At 41.8% G+C, this 18,419-nt stretch overlaps 1 protein-coding gene across 2 annotated transcripts in view; it reads right to left on the bottom strand.

The window, feature by feature from the left end:
* Nucleotides 1-13,308, bottom strand: part of MCOLN3 (mucolipin TRP cation channel 3) — a gene marked incomplete at its 3' end in the record, with an annotated part of 29,372 nt that extends 16,064 nt beyond the window's left edge. Inside the window, exons 1-5 of one of the 2 annotated variants that reach the window (XM_080692687.1) lie at nucleotides 12,941-13,308; nucleotides 10,242-10,409; nucleotides 3,935-4,088; nucleotides 2,319-2,403; nucleotides 2,143-2,239 (exon numbers count right to left, since the gene is read on the bottom strand). In XM_080692687.1, the coding sequence (XP_080548813.1) occupies nucleotides 2,143-2,239; nucleotides 2,319-2,403; nucleotides 3,935-4,088; nucleotides 10,242-10,409; nucleotides 12,941-13,258 (822 nt within the window). In that variant the 5' untranslated portion in view covers nucleotides 13,259-13,308. The remainder of the gene's footprint in view (nucleotides 1-2,142; nucleotides 2,240-2,318; nucleotides 2,404-3,934; nucleotides 4,089-10,241; nucleotides 10,410-12,940) is intronic. The other variant, XM_080692688.1, reaches the window with a different exon arrangement.
* Between the last annotated feature and the right edge of the window lie 5,111 nt (nucleotides 13,309-18,419).

An 18,419-nucleotide genomic window follows, 5' to 3' on the forward strand; every position in this document is an offset into this window, starting at 1 on the left:
AATATGGGCCCATTTTAAGAGAGCTAACCTAAGAATAATTGGAATAGAGGAGGGAAAAGAAAGTGAAACCAAAGGGATCAACAATCTCTTCAAGGAAGTAATAGCAAAAAATTTTCCAAACATAGAGCAAGAGGTTGATACACAGATCCAGGAAACTTATAGAACTCCCTTTAGACAGGATCGGAGAAGAGGATCCCCACGCCATATAATTGTCAAAATGACCAATGTGGAAGCCAAGCAGAGAATCTTAAAGGCAACAAAAACAAAGGGCCAAGTGACATTCAGAGGCAAACCAATTAGAATCACTCCAGACTTCCCAAACCAAGTCATGAGAGCCAGAAAGGCTTGGAGTAACATATTCCAAACTCTGAAAGAAAACAACTTCCAGCCAAAAATTTCCTACCCAGCAAAACTTTCTATCAAATTAGATGGAGAAATAAGAAGCTTCCATGACAAACAGAAACTGAAGGAATTTATGTCTTCAAAACCAGCACTAGAGAAAATACTCAAAGAGATTAACTACAAAGAAGAAATAGGTAACACACACCAGAACCAGAGAAACAAGAGTTTCCATCCAACAGTCAACTAAGATTGGTTATCTGTGGAGATTCATTACTTATGTTAGTCTTTTACCTATCTCTAAATGGTATTGTTTGCCTTTATTGTTGTTAATTTTTAGGATTTCTAGTTGGAATATCAATATACCTTCAGATATAGCATTTGGAAATATTTTATCCCATTCTATTAGTAACTGTTAAATCTGTTTACATTGTCTTTGGATATACAATATATATATATTTTTAGGGAGTTTGTATACTCTTCTGTTGCCTGTGCCATTGAAATCATATCCAAGAAATTACTGCCAATTTCAATGTTGTGAGGTTTTATGACCCAGATTTTCTCCTAAAAGTTTATAGTCTTAAGATTTATATTTAGGTCTTTTATCTATTTTGAGTTAATATTTGTATATGGGATTAGGTAAGGGTCCAACTTTATTCTTTTCCATGTAATTATTATGTTTCAACAATATTTAGTTAAAAGATTATTATTTCCACCACCAAATGTTCGTGGAAACCTTGTAAAAAAAAAAAAACTTGACAATACAGGGAAGAATTTAGCTCTAGGCTTTTATTTAACTCCAATGGTTTATATATCTGCCTTTAGAATAGTGCTACACTGTTATAATTATTGTAGCTTTATATGGTTTGAAGTCAGAAAATATATATCTTCTAGCTTTGTTCTTTTTCAAGATCGTTTTGGGTATCTAGAGTCCATATTCCATATTAGGATAGATTTTTTTTCTGAAAAATAAATATATATATTTATTTCTAAAAAAAATAGAAAAAAAATATTCTCTGGTAAGAAAGAAAGTAAAAAGAAATATTGAAATGTTATCTTTAAGTCATCAAAAGCTTGGTATCAGACAAATGAAACTGTTATGTGAGATTATCATTTTTAATTTTTGGATAAATTGCTATAATACTAGATGTCAAGCACTAAGCCAAGCATGGGAGGGAGGGATGGGGAGAGAATGGGGTGGGCATCGGGTGGGGGCTGACTGGGCGATGTGTGCATGTATGTCTACAAAAGTTTGTATCCCTCTATGATGTATGAATACAGTGCACCAATAAAAAAAATAATAATAATAATAATAAAAAATAAAATAAATAAAATAAAAAAAAGAAAAAGAGAAGTCCGGATCTTGTGAAATAAGTCATTTCAAACGCTGTCCTGCTGGGACCAAATAGCAGTAGGTTCCTGCGCTTGATCTCGTGATCCCCTACACAATAACCCAGTGACTGCAACAGTCATGTGTTGGAATCTCAGTACAAAAACCATTGACAATGATGTCAGCAGACAGCCTCATACCCACACCCAGCTCCATTTGTGTCTGAATATCTACCCTGTGCTGGACACTTCCCCCACTCTTATAGAACCTTCGGTGAGGTGCAGAGGCAGATAACAAGTAAACAAATTATAACGAAACAGAGGCGCTCTATCAATGTTCCTTCATGCACAGCCATGGAGACACATCCTGCATCTTATCACGCCTTCACACAAGTGAACCTCTAAGCATAAAACTAGAAACAGTGATTTTTTTTCCTCCAGACTAGAACCAAATTCAGTGAAGCCCACACTTACAGTCAGAGTAAAGTCATAGCAGTCAGGGAGCTCCTGATGACGAACTGTCTGTAGGTTAATGGCCTTCAGTTTAAACTGAAGCTCCACTGTCAGAAGTCTAGAAAACAGAGGGCCTGGGCTCAGTAGACGTGATCACACACAAGAACACTAGCTGTGTTCCCGTGAGCTCCCCTCACCTGTGGAAGTCCAGCGTGAAGTTGAGTTTATTTTCTTCCAGTGTTCCACTATGAAAAGGGTCACCCGGCTCTACAAAGAAACATTCTGCCACAGAAAGGAACAAAAACATGATGTGGTGCCAAAAACAAGCAAATAAAACTGCATTTTGAAAGGATAAGACATTTAAGATCAGTTAACCAGACTCTTGTTTTTCCAAATTAAGCCTTTTTTTTTTTTTTTTGCGGTACTTAGAATGGAACTCAGGAGCATTCTACCTCCGAGCTACACTCCCAGCCCTATTTTTTATTCTTTATTTTGAAACAGGGTCTCACTGAGTTGCGGAGGGCCTCACTAAGTAGTTGAGGCTTTCCGTGAGCCATGATCCTCCTGTCTCAGCCTCCCAAATGCTGGGATTACAAGCCTGCGCCACCACGCCCGGCTCCAAATTAATATTTTAGAAGCTAGATATCAATATCACCTGGCTATAGTGCTTCATGTGTTTTTAAGACAGAAGAGGCTGAAATCTTTGTGGAGTAGTTTGGGAGCTAGAGAAAGACCTGAACTCTGTCCCACTAGGGTCCTATAGAATGCTGCCTTCCTTCTTGTCTAAGACTAGACAAACTTTGAGGGCCTCCCTCTCCTCTTTTCATATCGTAAAGGGTAGGATTTGAAACAATTGCAGTGCCTAAGAATTTCTGTTTTTGTAAATAGAAAAAAAGCATCCTTTTTTTTATAGTACTGGGGTTCCTGGAATCCCTTCTACCTCCAGGCTACACTCCCAGACCTAGTTTATATTTTTATTTGGAAACAGGGTCTCTTAAGCCAGTGCGGCTGTCTTCAAACCTGTGTGATCCTCCTGTCTTCGCCTCCCAAGTGCAGGGATTACAAGAGTGTGCCACCACTCCTGGCAGCATCTATTTTTTAAAATAGTATGTGTTGATCATTATTCCTCAAAAAACACATTTTTAAAAAAGGAACAGAGTGCGTGGGAGGCTGCCACAGGAAGATAGAAAGTTTGAAACCAGCCTCAGCAACTTAGCAAGACTCCCAGCAATCTAGTTAAACTCTGTTTCAAAAAATAAATAAATAAACAAAAAAGGCTAGGGGTATATAAATCCAAGGTAGAAGGATCTGGATTCAGTCCCCGTTACCTCCCACCTCCTCAGTAGAAAAAGAAAAAAAAGAGGAAAAATTTGTTTACTAGTTGGTGTGACTGTCCCCTCAATACAATACAGCAGGAGTTTGTAAGCATAATATTTTGTAAGCCTAATGTCCATTGAGCTAACTGGTGTACCCAGCTTGGAGTTGGCAGGATATGGTGGCTAAGAGCAAAGACAGTCTGGGCCAACTTTCAGTGCTGCCTCTTACTAGCTCCATCCTGAAGATACCATATAACTCTCTGAGCCATTCCTCATTCTTCTAGGAAGTGGGAATAATAACCCTTGCCTCAACTGGCTTTTTTGAGGATTCATGAGTCATAGTAAAGGGCTTAGAACATGAGCTGACATATAATACCCTCTAGTAATCCCAACTGTGTCCCAATAGCTCAGACCACATCATTGCCTTCAGAGATGAAATTAATGATTGTAAGTCAAGGAGTTAAGAGCCAACATTGTAGCTCATAGAAGAACATCACCGGTTTCAATTTCTGGATCAATGTCAAAGGTATCATTTCCAGGACAGATGTTTCCTCGCTTGTAGAAATGCTGACAGATTGCCATAGCAGACTGCTTGGGACCCTGATTCTCATAAGCGTGATTCCCAACTGAGATGTTGCGTAGCTGCAAGTACTTAACCAAAAAGAGAAACAGAAAGTGAGATTCCAGCCAGGGCAGAGGTGAGTCCGCGACATCCAGCCACCAACACACGCAAACCTCAAGCTCACGCTGGAACTGGAGTTTAGAGTCTAAGACTCATCTCTGTCACAGACTTCATGAGCTTCTGGGTTTTTTTGTTTTGTTTTGTTTTGTTTTTTTAATCTGCAAAACTAAAGTCTGAAGCCACATCATCTTGGAAGTTCTTGCCATGTTCAGGGTCTGATTTTTACAAACTGTATGAATACAAATGTTGTTTACCCTTGAACTATTACCTGCAAGCTTCTACTTTGCAACTATACTGTAAGAATTGGGATACACACATTCCATTTAAATCATTTAAGCTCTTTCTTTAAAAATAAGTTAATCTTTATTTTGGCAAGAATACAGTTTAATTACTCTCATGAAATTATTTTCCTTGTCCTAGTAAGTCCTCTAAAATAAAAGGAAACATTGCTTTTGTAAGTGAGAATCTTACGGTACCTTGCATGGTCAATGTACGCTCAATGGGTTTTTGTAGAGGTTTCCACAGTTTACTGTGGGCAGACATGTTTGGCACGACTGGTCATATGAAGATAAAAATGTGTTCCTGTCTCTCTTGGCATTGACAGTTTTGGTTCATGGACACGAAACAGTAATTCTACTGACACATGTGAAACATGATATGATAAATTAAGGAAATAACTTATAGTCTGGGTCTATGGGCCACATCTGAGCTAGGCTTTGTCACAGTCAACAGTGAGAAAGCAGCAGGTCACCAAATCTATGTCCTCAGTCCTCCTTCAACCTCTCCATTGTATTTGATGCAGTTGACTGCTTCTCTTTTGTGGGATACTTCTTCCCCCAACTCCTAGACCACAGACTACTTCTTCTTGGTCTTCCTTGCTGAATCCTCCCCTGGCTGGAAATTCCCTTGTCTTCAGTCCACAACCTCTTTATTCACATTATCTCCACAAGTGACTTCAACCAGGCCCATGTTTCAAACACCATCTATATGCTGATGACTTCCAAATTTACATCTCCACCCCTAGCCTCTGCACCAAACACCTAATCCACGAGTGGCAATCTGCCTACATGCTGCCTAGGGTGTCTAAGAGGAAATGCAAACATATATGTCAAACAGAGGGCCAGGCATGGTGGGGCACACCCATAATCCCAGTACTTGGGAGGCTGAAACAGGAGGATCACAGGTTCAAGACCAGCCTCAGCAATTTAGCAAGGCCCTCAGCAACCTAGTGAGATCCTGTTTCAAAATATAAAACAAGCCGGGCGCGGTGGCGCACCTTTGTAATCCCCACGCTTGGAGGCAGAGACAGGAGGATCGCGCAGGTTTGAAGCCAGCCTCGCTGGCTTAAGAGACCCTGTTTCCAGATTAAAAAATATATAAAATAGGTCTGGGAGTGTAGCCCAGAGGTAGAAGGGCTTCCAGGAACCCCAGTACCACCAATATATATGTGTGTGTGTGTGTGTGTGTGTGTGTGTGTGTGTGTGTGTCTGGGGGTGTATCTCAAAGGTAGAACACCCCTTGTACCACAGGGAGAAATACAAAAAAAAATTGGCAAATAGTAAAACCTACTTCTCTACAACAATTTCTTTTCTGATAAATGACTCAGTAAGCCTATCAGTTGTTCAGGGCAAAACAGAAAGATCTTTTATTCTACTTCTACTCTGTTAGAAAATCAAGCATTGCTTTCAAATTACATCCCTGCAGGAACCTCCTAAGGATCTGAACCTCCTCACCGCATATGTCTCTCATCATCTGCACAGCAATTGTCCTCATTCAACCACCATCATCCCTCCCTAGGATGATCTTTTTGCTTCCAACCCCACCTCTTACACCATCTAACCTCCACCTAGAACTCAGGGGTGAACTGCTGTTTGTGGAGCCCTGAAAACAGTGATTCCCAGCACACAGGCCCACCAGAGACCCCTGTGCTTGCAGTTCCTCCATGGAGTTCTCCCTCAGCCCACCACCAGCCTGCACCAGGGGGCCAGCCCTGACTGCCTCCACTGTTTGCTCTGCCTGCTCTGTTTTATTTTCACAGAATGTACCTTATTCACTGCCTGTCTCTTCCTACTAGCCTAGCATCCCTTGACTTTGGCCTATTTGTTCTCTAGCAGTATCCCTGCACCAAGCCAGTACCTGATTAACAATAGTTAATAAATAGCTGAGCAAATACCTGTTAACTTTTGCCTATGTACATTAGAGTCTCTCCCCTACCCAGAGCCCTTTCTAGCTTCCTGGATTCCCCAGAATAAGATTCGAAGCCCCTTGCCAGGTTCTATGAAGCCCTGAGGCCCGTCTCGCTCTCCACCTGGTTGTGCCAGCCGCCCCTTGTGTCCTCAGATGAGGCAAACGCTCTCCAATCTCAGAATTCTGCTGTGGCCACTTTTTCAGCCTGGACTATCCTCCCAGACTAAGCATTTGGGCCTTTTCTGCACCACCCCTCCCACTGCCATTGCCTCATCCTGCTTAACTCTATTTCACAGCACTCACCACCACCCTAAATCAAATGATGCGGGTTAAACTTGTTTCAAGGCCCTCTCCCCCATTTGAATGTCTTACTCCACAAAAAAGGGGAGTTTATCGAGTCTACTGCAGGTACACAGTAGGCGCTTAAATATTAGTTAATATTAGTTAACAATATTAGTTAATAAATACTAGTTAATGTTATGCAGTATGTTGGAAAAGAATGAGGATAAGATATGAGATTACGGCATCAAGCTCTGTTATTAGTATTCAGATTGAGGAAAGGAGCCCCATGTCTACAATAACAAAAGTGAGCCTCATGAGTTATTGAAGGTGTTAGGTTCTACGTGTAACAGGGAAATAGCTGTATGCTGGAGATCATTCAGTTTTGCAGGTTTTTGTTTTCCAAGTAGACCAGTATGCCTGGAATGTGGGGGATGTAATCAGAAGAAACTCCTGAACCTTAAGCAGGAGTCATGAAGTACAGTCACACCCGTGACAGCTCCCTGCCCCCCTTCTGAGTCTACTGTATGTATGGGGCAATCTCCAAGAGTCACCAGAAGCTCCGAATCTTTTGACCATGGAAACTTGTATCTTGAATTTTTTAGGATCTTAAAATGCAAAGGATCTGAAACTCAGGGCTTCAGGTAGCTGTTAACATGGTAAGCTACATGACCGTCAGACTTCCTGGCTGTCTTAGTGAGGCTCTTTGAGGAGGAATGAACACTGGACAAGGTGGTTTCAGGCAAGTGGTGGGGCTGTGTCCAGCTAACGGGCCCTCAGGGGCATCTGGATGATGACTCTGAGGGGAGACTATGGTGGGAAAGTAGTTATCCTGAGGGATAGCTGGGAACACTGCACAGGGCACCTAAGTGGCTACAGCCTGTGTGGAGTGTTAGTCAGACCAGGCACCTGTCCCTTTGGCCTCTGCAGCTCTTCCTTGAAGAAAGGAGTTTTTACTCACATCTAAGATCCCGGGGCATCTTTTGGGTGATAGCATAACACCAAAATTAAAGATCCCTAGAAGAGTCATGTGGCACCAAAAGTAAAGAAAATTAAAACTGATTGCTTTTTTGTCCCCTTTTTATTTTTATTTTGAAACAGGAGCTTGCTAAGTTGCTGAGGCTGGCTTCAAATCTGTGATCCTCCTGTAGGTGTGCACCACCACGCCTAGCTCAAAATTGATTGTTCCTTGATTATGAATTCTTTATTATTGTTTAGGGATTATTATTGTTGTTGTTGTTGTTGTTGTTGATTATGGATTGATCACCTGATCCTAAGACACATAAGGAGTTTTTTGAGCTCGTTCACACATTCACAAACATCTGAGTGCCTGTTTTATATCTCTGCCTTCATGGAATAAATACATCAAGTGTTGTGTCACTGAACACTGAGATAGATAAACATTTATAAAGATAGAGCATATGTATCTATTGCTATAGCTATATATATATATCATGAAGAATTTATGCAATAATATTTGTGGGGTTTTTTTTGTGGTACTGGGGTTCCTGGAAGCCCTTCTACCTCCGGGATACACTCCCACGGGCTATACTCCCAGACCTATTTTTTAACATTTTTATGTGGAAAACAGAGTCTCTTAAGCCAGCAAGGCTGGCTCCGAACCAGCGCTATCCTCCTGTCTCCGCCTCCCAAGCGCGTGGATTACAAGTGTGCGCCACCACGCCCGGCCTTACTATTTGTGATTTTAGATGACTTCTTTAGAAAATAACCAAGAGGCCAGCTTTACTCTCAATCCTATTCTCCTTATACAGTTCTCTAGATGCATGTACAATAACTGACCTTATTAACCTCAAAAATTCTAAGCTGGGTGTGGTGGTGTAAGCTTGTGATCCCAGCATTTGGGAGTCTGAGACAGGAGGATCGCGGTTCGCGGACAGCCTCAGCTACTTAGCGAGGCGCTTTATAACTCAGTGAGACCCTGTTTCAAAACAAACAATAAAAAGCGAGCTGGGGATGTAGCTTGGAAGTAGAATGCCCCTGGGTTCCATCCCCAGTACCACAAAAAAAAATTCTACTTTTTATTAAAATTTGACTAAGATACTTTTAATCTTCAGCTAAAAGTACCTAATCGTACTTGAAGGACAGTGGGGAATCACTTGCCCAAGGAAAACCACTAATCACAGTGGGTTTTCCTTTCTTTACATACTAGTGCAGTGGTTTTACTGTACTATGTCCTCCCTACGTCTTGTGTTGGAGCTTCAACTGTAATGTGGTAAGAGTAAGGGGTGAGACCTTTAGGAAGTGATTAAGTAATGAGGGCAGAGCCCCCCAAATGGGATTAGCAACATTGTTCAGGACTGGAAAGCATGCTCAGGACCATTTGCCTCTCTGCATCCTCCCACCAAGTGGGGACAGAGCAAGAACACTGGCAACACCAAGCCTACCTGTGCCTTGATCTCAGACTTCCCGGCCTTCAGAACCATGAGAACAAATTTCTGTTGTTTATAGATTATCCAGCCTCAGGTATTTTACTATGGAAGCAGGAATAGACTGAGGTAACAAGGATAAGGAATCTACATGAATTTCTACATGTAAATAATATGAGATCTGATCAACAGAATGTCCTGAATGTCAAGTGCTGTATTGGAATACTGAGTTTAGGCCTATTAGTAAAGATGCTTTATAAAGAATTTAGTGGGCTGTTTACCTGTTTACCTCTTACCTCTACCTGCCTCATCCCCCCAAAAAATACCAAGCTGGTGTAGAGGAGCCTTAGAAAACCTCAATACACTTAATACAAAAATCTCAAAACTGCATATCTCCAACAGTAGGCATAATTGTAGGACATAATTCTGCTTAACAACTTATGCAACTCATTTCTATTACTTTCTCATTCTCAATTCTAACCAAAAGGCTTGATGCCATAGAGATGCATTTTATCCTAGCAATTTACCATCTCACTGTGCACAGATTGTCTCTCGAACATGAAGCGTCATGATCACACTATAATTATGTTTAAAGAAGGGTTGTAATAATTATGAAATGTGGTCTGTAAACTAACCCAGGTTCAGAATACTAAGAGCACTTTCAATGGTACATACAGAATAAGAAATTTGAAATCTGTGAGTATACTGTTTACAGCGAAAATAACTGATGAGAACTTAGACTAAAAACACGACTCATCTGTATAAAAACAAGGTTACTTTTTATTTGGTGGTTCATCAATAGCACAGTAAAATTATTGTGTAACATAAATGCCTCACTGAGTTTTAAATGAACTTTCAGGCATGGGTTATTCTATAAACTCTGCAAAGTTTATATCCTCATTACTTGTTGAGGGCCTATGAAAGTATAAGCTTCGAAGTTTAATGAATACTTCTATCCAGGGCCATGAGTAGTCATTTAAAATCTTTGAGGTTCCCATTCCAAGCTCTTGCTCTGATTCTTTTAATTACATCATTAAAGTTTCTTCTGTCTCTCAGTACTAGACAAAAGCTCTTCTCAATTTCTAGTTTTTTAAAGGTTTGTAGGCAATATATTTTTAAACAATTTTAAAATGGTTTTACACATATTTCATTCCCAAGCAAAACTGTTTATCCTTCTACAGTTGAGTCTTGCTTCTTGTCATGTGCTTTGCTTACCATTTTCCCAGTCTCTTCTTCCTCCCAAATAAAGAACGTGCACATTTTATTTACCTGGTTCATTGCAAAGTTGATCTGATCGTACACGTCACTTTGGGTGTACACTGCATATGTGTCGTCCATTCGGTCCATATATCCTTTTAGGAAGAGATGTTTGAATGCTATAGTGTTTTCTTCCTTAAAAGCTACCACCATCTGGTTACTTAGTCCAAAAAGGACCAGCTTAAAGGAAAAAAAGAAATGACAAGCAGGTGAAAAGTCTGAACAGAAGAAGTACAAGGGCTTGAATAGCAAATAAAAGAGTTTAAATGAATTCTGTAGGATATAGAAGAGGCTGTAAGAAGTCCAAGTCGTGTGGCCAAATTCTATTACTAAGCCTCATTCCCAAAACTGTGACGGTAAGACCAAAATAAGAAAATATCCTTTCAATGCATATCTAAATTAAAGTATTTACATAACGTGCCCTCAATGTTCAAGCAGGATTGATCTCCGATTTTTTACATGAAATTCAGTTTTCATACACACACACAAATTGTTTCAGCTGAGCATGGTGGCACAATCCTTGGGAGGCTGAGAAGGAGGATTGCAGGTTTCAGGACAGTGTTAGCAACCTAGTGAGGCCCTCAGCAACTTAGCAAGACTCTGTTTCCAAATAAAAAATAAAACAGAGTATTGGGAGGCTGAGACAGGATGACTGAAGGTTCGTGGCCAGTCTCAGCTAATTGTGAGACTCTCTGCAACTTAGTGAGACCCTGTTTCAAATAAAAAGAATAAAAATAGGGCTGGGGTGTAGCTCAAAATTAGAATGCCCCTGAGTTCAATCTTGAGTACCGCAAAAAAAAATATTTAAAAAAAAATAAGCCAGGCGTGGTGGCACACGCTTGTAATCCCTGGGCTTGGGAGGCGGAGACAGGAGGATCACGCAGGTTCAAAACTAGCCACGCTGGCTTAGGAAACCCTATTTCCAAAAATAAAATAGGTCTGGGAGTGTAGCCTGGAAGTAGAAGGGTTTCCAGGGAACCCCAGTACCACAATAAAATAAAATAGCTGTAGGTGGTGGCACATGCTTGTAATCCCAGCATTTGGGAGGCTGAGAGAGGAGGATCGCAGTTCACAGCCAGCCTCATCTACTTAGTGGGTCCTTTGTAACTCAGTGAAACCCTGTTTCAAAATAAAGAATAAAAAGAAAAATAGGGCTGGAGGTGTAGCTCAGAGGTAGAATGTCCATGGGTTCCATCCCTAGTACCATAAGAATAAATAAATAAATAAATAAATAAATAAATAAATAAAACAGAGCTGGGAGTATTCCTCAGAGGTAGAATATCCCTGGGCTCAATCTCCAGTACAAAAAAAAACATTTTGTTTGTTTTACGGCACTGTTGTCATTGTAACATAATGCCTTCCAATCACACCCAAAAGATTGGTTTATTTTCTTTCATCTCTTCCCACCAAAACCACTTCAATTTTTCTTCAATATTCTCTCTCTCTCTCTCTCTCTCTCTCTCTCTCTCTCTCTCTCTCTCTCTCTCTCTCTCCCTTTCTCCCTCCCTCCCTCTCTCCTCTCTCTCTCCTCTCTCTCTCTCTCTCCCTTTCTCCCTCCCTCCCTCCCTCCCTCTCCTCTCCTTTCTCTCTCCTCTCTCTCTCTCTCTCTCTCTCTCTCCCTTTCTCCCTCCCTCCCTCCCTCCCTCTCTCCTCTCTCTCTCCTCTCTCTCTCCCCTCTCTCTCTACACTGTAGTCCCAGTACGTCAGAGACTGGCGCAAGATTGCATGTTCGCAGCCACCTCAGCAACTTGGCAAGGCTCTCAGAAACTTAGAGAGGCCCTGTTCTCAAATAAGAAATACAATAGGGCTGGGAGTGTAGCTCAGAGGTAGAATGCCCCTGGGTTCCATCTCCAGTGACACACACACACATCATCATCATCATCATCATCATCATCACCGACGTCATGTCAGTGTTTGCCCACCCCCAGAATCTCACTTTCAATATTAGTTGCCTAACTAGTTAAGAAGAAAAAGCAACAAATTTACTTAAAATCTATCACATCTATCTTTACCATTAAAATCTGCTTTTATTTTTGCCCTTCTGATTTTAACTAGGGATAATTACTCTCAATAGCAGGAAACATATTTTCCTAAGAGTAAATCACAAATAATATATATAAGCATCACAATATACATCCCCCCCAAAAAAAGAACAAATTTAAAGAAGCCAAGGAAATTAGATTTAAAATTTCCCTTTCAACTAAAAAGAAACCCCATGTTTCACTAGCTACTGCCTGTTCTCTTTTGTTAACACCAAATTCTTTGTAACTGGTTCTCCTGATCACAGGGTTATGAGAACCCAAGGGCTTGCCTGTCACAGAAACCTTTGCTATTTCTGAAGAGAGGAATGTCCAGGAAAGTAAGAGGAAAAGAAAGTAGATGTCTGGTTTCCATGATTGCTTTAAAAACCTTCTGTTACACCTCTTGATTGGATTCCCAATATTAAAATGTTTTAATCATTGATTATATCACATGACTAAAATTACAACTTAAGGAAAGATAAGAAGAAATGAAGTAAGGACAAAAGCCAAAGTTTCTCATAAATATTAAAGAGAAAATGGTTAAGATTTTGTGTTTCTTTAAGTATTGTTCTCCACTATGCATGCATTTAAAAATTAGTTTTCTTTAAAAAAAAAAAAACACACACTGTCCATTGTTCTCTTTTCTATTTTAAAGAGGCTTTCACCAAATTCCTGATCTGAAATGCTTACCTGGATAGTCACCATTGCAATTTTTAGAATTTGTATGGCAAGTTTCCATGGCTTTCTACCTCGAGCCCAGAACTTTTCACAAGGATTCATGAAAAAAAATTTGAGTTTTCGCCTCATCTGGTCTTCCAAAAGAAGCTCCTCAGATGGCGATGTGTGCTGGTTAAAGGTGCAGCGATTTTCCTCCTCATGAGAACTGCAGCTACTTATCACTACCTCAGGATTTGCCATCTCTAGGGAAAAAGAAAACAAAAAACAAAAAACAAGATTTCCACTGTGTACAGACATAAGCCCATATTGTTTACCATTGTGGGATAGCATAGGAAGAAGCCCAAAGAAAGATCTGGTGTCAAATAAGCATCATTGTTCTAACCTCCACCACAGATGACTATAAAACCAGCCATAATTCAAAACAATTTTTTTTATTTGCTTTCATTACTTAGTGAATACCCACCGAGTTTGAAAGTTACCAGCTGGGATGGTGGCACACCCTTGTAATCCTAATACTTGGGCGGCTAAGACAGGAGGATGAGAGGTTTGAGAGCAGCCTCGGCCATTTAGTGAGGCTGTCAGCAACCTGGTAAGACTGTTTCCAAATTATAAATTAAAAATAAATTGGTCTGGGGATGTAACTTGGAGATAGAATGCCTTTGGGTTCAATTTCCAGTAGCGCGCGCACAAACACACACCCCACAGTTATCAAATTAAAGTGCTGCTGCTAATAGTAAAAAATTAGATAGATAGATAGATAGATAGATAGATAGATAGATAGATAGATAGATAGATAGGCTAAAGGTGTATCATGCCCGGCTAAAGGCATATGTAAGATATTATATAATATATACAATATATTAAATATATTTTATACATATGGCTTCTGCCTTAGAAGGAACAGCTGTAGTTAGAGTGAAGATTAGAGACCTGAGAGCCTGGGTAAGGACTTCAGAGAGTAAATGGACCCTAAAACTATATGCAAATTTTTGTTTTGTGTAGATACAGTCATTTTTCCCCTGGGGAAAAACAAAAATATTCATCTTTCTTTTTTAAGTTCTAAAATCACTGGATTGAAGGTCACAAAGTATAGAGTAGAAAACCAAGCTCTCATGTGGTTTCTTATCCTGGTTCTCCAGCTTAACCTTTCTGTGACCTGAGGCAAGTCCTCCAGCCGATTTCTTTCTTCTCCTTCAAAATAGGATTATTGGTATCTACCCTAATGGGACTGTAGTGTGCATTAAAGAGATTGCATATAAAACCCTTGCATAGTCTGGCACTAAGCAGGCAGCCTCCCTCGTCCTCTATCCCCAGCAGATACAGTAGCTTTTCTAAGCAGCCAACAAGGTTCTCAGGAGCAGTGTGAGCCTCCTGGGAAGAGATGTTCTACAAAGAGGAGCAGAGGTGCTCAATTGCTCCAGTCCCCAGTGAGCCACATCACTTGTATTCGCTTCTCATTGAAGGCTTTATATTTATGTTTCATGCTCCTCTTTTCAAAGTGCTTTATACCTATTATTGAAAAGGGTTGAGCAGCTTTTCCAAAGTAATGGAGAAATCACTCCAAAGACTGGGAGCTATCAGATTTTCCCTCAAGCTAATTTTGATACTATGGAAACAATATTTAAAATAAAATATCACAAACCACCAAGAGAGTAGAATCCTTCCCTAAAGATGAGAAAGCCTGGCTGAGTTGGATATATTTTTATTACTCGGCAATGGAAGGGGGGATTTTGATTTTTTGTTTGTTTTGGTTTTAAGTGTTGAACTCAGGTGCATTCTACCTCCAACCTACACTCCAGTCCTGTTTATTTTTAAGTGGGGGTCTCATTAAGCTGCTGAGGCTGGCTTAAAACCTGCAGTCCTTCTGTCTTTGCCTCCCAAATACTGGGATTTCAGAAACGTGCCATCACATATGGCTAAGAGGGAAGAATTTAACCTACATTCATACACTATCGGAAAAGCCACTCTTTAGGCTCACACCTCTCTCAAAGTCTAGAAAACCATGTTTGACTTGGATTTCAACATTCTTAGCAAACCAAACATTCCCCCAAGTAGATATTAGCTATAAAACCTAGTCATGGAGAAGGTTTTTAAGATCTTGATTAATGAAAAGATTAATATAAGGATACTGCTGAGTGAATAAAACAGAACCCATTAAAGTGTCAGTCAGATTGTGTGTTAAAATGCCCGTCAATTATCAAGTAAAGACAAAAAAGGAGAGAGAGAGAAAGTTATTAATGCCTTAGGATTCTCGGCCAAGAACATTTTATCTCCTTCAAAAAGATAGAATATGCCAGGTGTAGTGGCGCATGCTTGTAATCCCAACATTTGGGAGGCTGAGACAGGAGGATAGCGGTTTGCAGACAGCCTCAGCTACTACTTAGTGAGGCCCTTTGCAACTCAGTAAGATCCTGTTTCAAAAATAAGGAATAAAAAATTAGGGCTGGGGGTATAGCTCAGAGATAGAATGACCCTGGGTTCTATCCCCAGTACCGCAAAAATAAAATAAAATAAAATAAAAAATAAAAAGGTAGAATATTTTAGCCAGCATGTAAGAATACCTATGGTATTTAAAACAAAGATGATTCTATGTTGATAAAAACTTAGCACATGGAACAAAGTCGTTAATAAAGTATCCTGGGGATTACAAATTTGTAATAAATTTGTTAACAAATTTGTTAATAAATTTATCCTGAGGATACAATAAACTCCTTCCATTTTGATACAGAGAAAATTAAACTTTAAACAAACTAGCCACACACCATGTAACAGTAATCCACAGGAACAAAGGGAAACGAGCCAACCACCATTAATTTATTCAGCACAGTGCACCAAGCTGTTCCCAAAGCAGGACATTTCATTCAACAAGGACTGATCGCCAAACTTGTTACAAACCTTAATTTTGCTTGCCTCAAAAGCCCTTCTGGGGGATGGGGTGGGGGGGGCAGAGACTGGGGAGATTTCACCACTGTATGCATACAGAGTGATGTCCCAATCATTCTGAACTCCATTATGAAATGAGATTACAATACACCAATAAAAGGTATATTTTAAAAAGTGAAAGTCCTTCTGAGGGTGCACCTTGTGGGCTGCAAACTGCTGGAACCCATCCCCCAGTAGCAAGTCTGCCTTCCAGGAGGCACTGAGAAAGCAGAGTGCGAAGTGCCCCTCCTCCCTAGCCTATCCTGGCAGCAAGCATGCACCTGGATCTGACACACAGAAGTTACTTACTTAGAGTGGAGGCTTCATTGGCTTGAGCTGCAGAAAAATGAGAGATAAGGAATCTGTGTAAACATCAAAAGCCTCAAAGTTGGCCACAAAGTAATGCAACCTCTTCTCGCAGCACTTTCTCACTTCATCAGACACAAAACTTCCGTATCTCATTTCTGTCTTTTTAAAGGAGCATCGTGTCTGCCTGTATGGGGCTGGTACTCAGTGCTAAAAAAAAAAAAAAAAAAAAAAGAATGCGCTCGACAGGCGGTGGCCACCATCCTGAGCGCCGCTCTTGACCCCGAGCTCTTTTGACGCCTGGAGCCCTGCTGGAGGCTGCTCTGGGCAGCGCTGGCACCAGGGCTAGCTCCCCCTTCCACCTCTAATAAAGGGACAATCCGAGTGACCTCCAGACCATCTCCCAGCCCCGCGGGCTCCCCGGGCCTCCCAGAGCCAAGGCGGGGGCCGGGGTGGGGGTGGGGGGCTCGGAGGGCGTTGGGTAGTGCTCACCTGACGCAGCTTCGCCCTTCTGGGACCCTCGGGCTGGGGTCCACCCCTGCATCGCGCCCGACTGACCTGGGGCGAGGCCGAGCTGCTGCATCTCGCAGCCCGCTCCCACCCGCGCGCCTTGCATCCCGACCATCCGCTCCGCGCCACCTGCGGCAGAGACTCCGCGCCCCCCTCCCCGCCCGCCCGCGGCTCACAGGACACCTGATGCCTCCGGGCAGCCGGGCGCGGCTCACCTGCGGCCCGAGGGCTGGGGCGGGCGGCCGGCGGGGGCAGGTCTTCTGCTCCACCCGGACCGGGGTACGCGGCATGCCGGCGCGCAGCCCTGGCAGCGTCTGAGGCTCCGCTGCGCCTCCAGCCGCCTCCCCTGAGCCAGGCATCCTCCCTCCCCCGACCCACCGCGCCAACTCGTGACCCCGCGGCTCGGCTCGGGTTCCTCCACGCCCTTCCCCCGCTGCCTTTCAGGATGTCAGGTGGGGGGGCAGCCTCTGGGGGCGTTGGGGGGTCCCCGCGCTCCACACCCCATACTGAAGTCCCTGGCTTTCGCGGTAAACAGCCTGCCCAGTGTACAGGAGCGGCCGGCCCGATGGGGTTCCCGGGTTTCCCAGGGTCCGGCCACCCCTCCGGGCCTGTTCCTCGCAAGTGGTGGTAGGGCTGAAGTTCTTTATTGGATGGACAGAGCCTGGCACCGACTGAGAGGTCAGTTCTCTTCAAAACCTGCTATTCTGGTTTTCGCGTACAAGGGGAAAATCATCAAGTGTAAGACATCAGCCTGAGCCTTTGTACCCTCCCCAGTTCTGGTTGCAGACAAGCTGAAATGAGCGCACTAAACGCTAGGCTCTTCTCTAGCCCGAAGGATCAGGAACGCTGAGCCAGAAACAGCCCTGGGAGCCCCTTAGAAGCCATGTGAGTAGGAACACCTAAAGTAGACTTTGAACGGCAACCTTTTTCTTCATGAATACTTTTCAAAAATTATACTTTCGCATATTTCTTATCAGGATTGGATCAGGAACTTTGGCTAACTTTAATTATAATCACTTTATGATGTTTTATTTTTTATCAGCCATGGCTAACTTTACAAAACTCAGGGGATTTCTCTAACAGGTTATTCCAGAAATTATATCAAGACCTCTTGGATCTTTTACAAAGCCTTTTTTTCAAACCCTAAAGGAGTTTGCAATGATAAAATTTATAAATAGAGCCTGGGGTTTATAAACCAGCCTCAGCTACTTATGAGGCCCTCTGCAACATAGTGAGACCCTGTTTCACAATAAGGAATAAAAAAAAAAAAAATAGGGCCGAGGATGTAGTTCAGAGATAGAATGCCCCTGGGTTAAATTCCCAGTAACACACACACACACACACACACACACACACACACACACACACACACACGGTAAAAATTGACACCTTAATGATATTGAGCCTTGCAATTAATGAACACAACCTATCTTTTCCTTAAGATTATCCACACAAAAAGAAAATCTACATTCCCAAGCAAATAAAATATACCAGACACAGTAATAGGTGCTTTACATGCATTATATTAATTAAATTAATCATTCCTTTATTAGACAATTAGACATAAAAGAAAATGGAGAGAGAGAGAAAAAAAATAATTTTGCAGAGGCTGGTCAGTAAGTGGCATAGAAGGGAATTTGGGCCCTCATTGGTATGAGTCCAAAGCTTGTCTCTTTCCATTCATTGGACTACAGAACTCAACTATGACTAATATTAAGTGCAGGCCATCTTATGCCTCCAAACTGTTCTAAGA

The sequence above is a fragment of the Muscardinus avellanarius genome, assembly GCF_963383645.1.
Source record: "Muscardinus avellanarius genome assembly, chromosome: 3".
Taxonomy (NCBI): Eukaryota; Metazoa; Chordata; class Mammalia; order Rodentia; family Gliridae; genus Muscardinus; species Muscardinus avellanarius.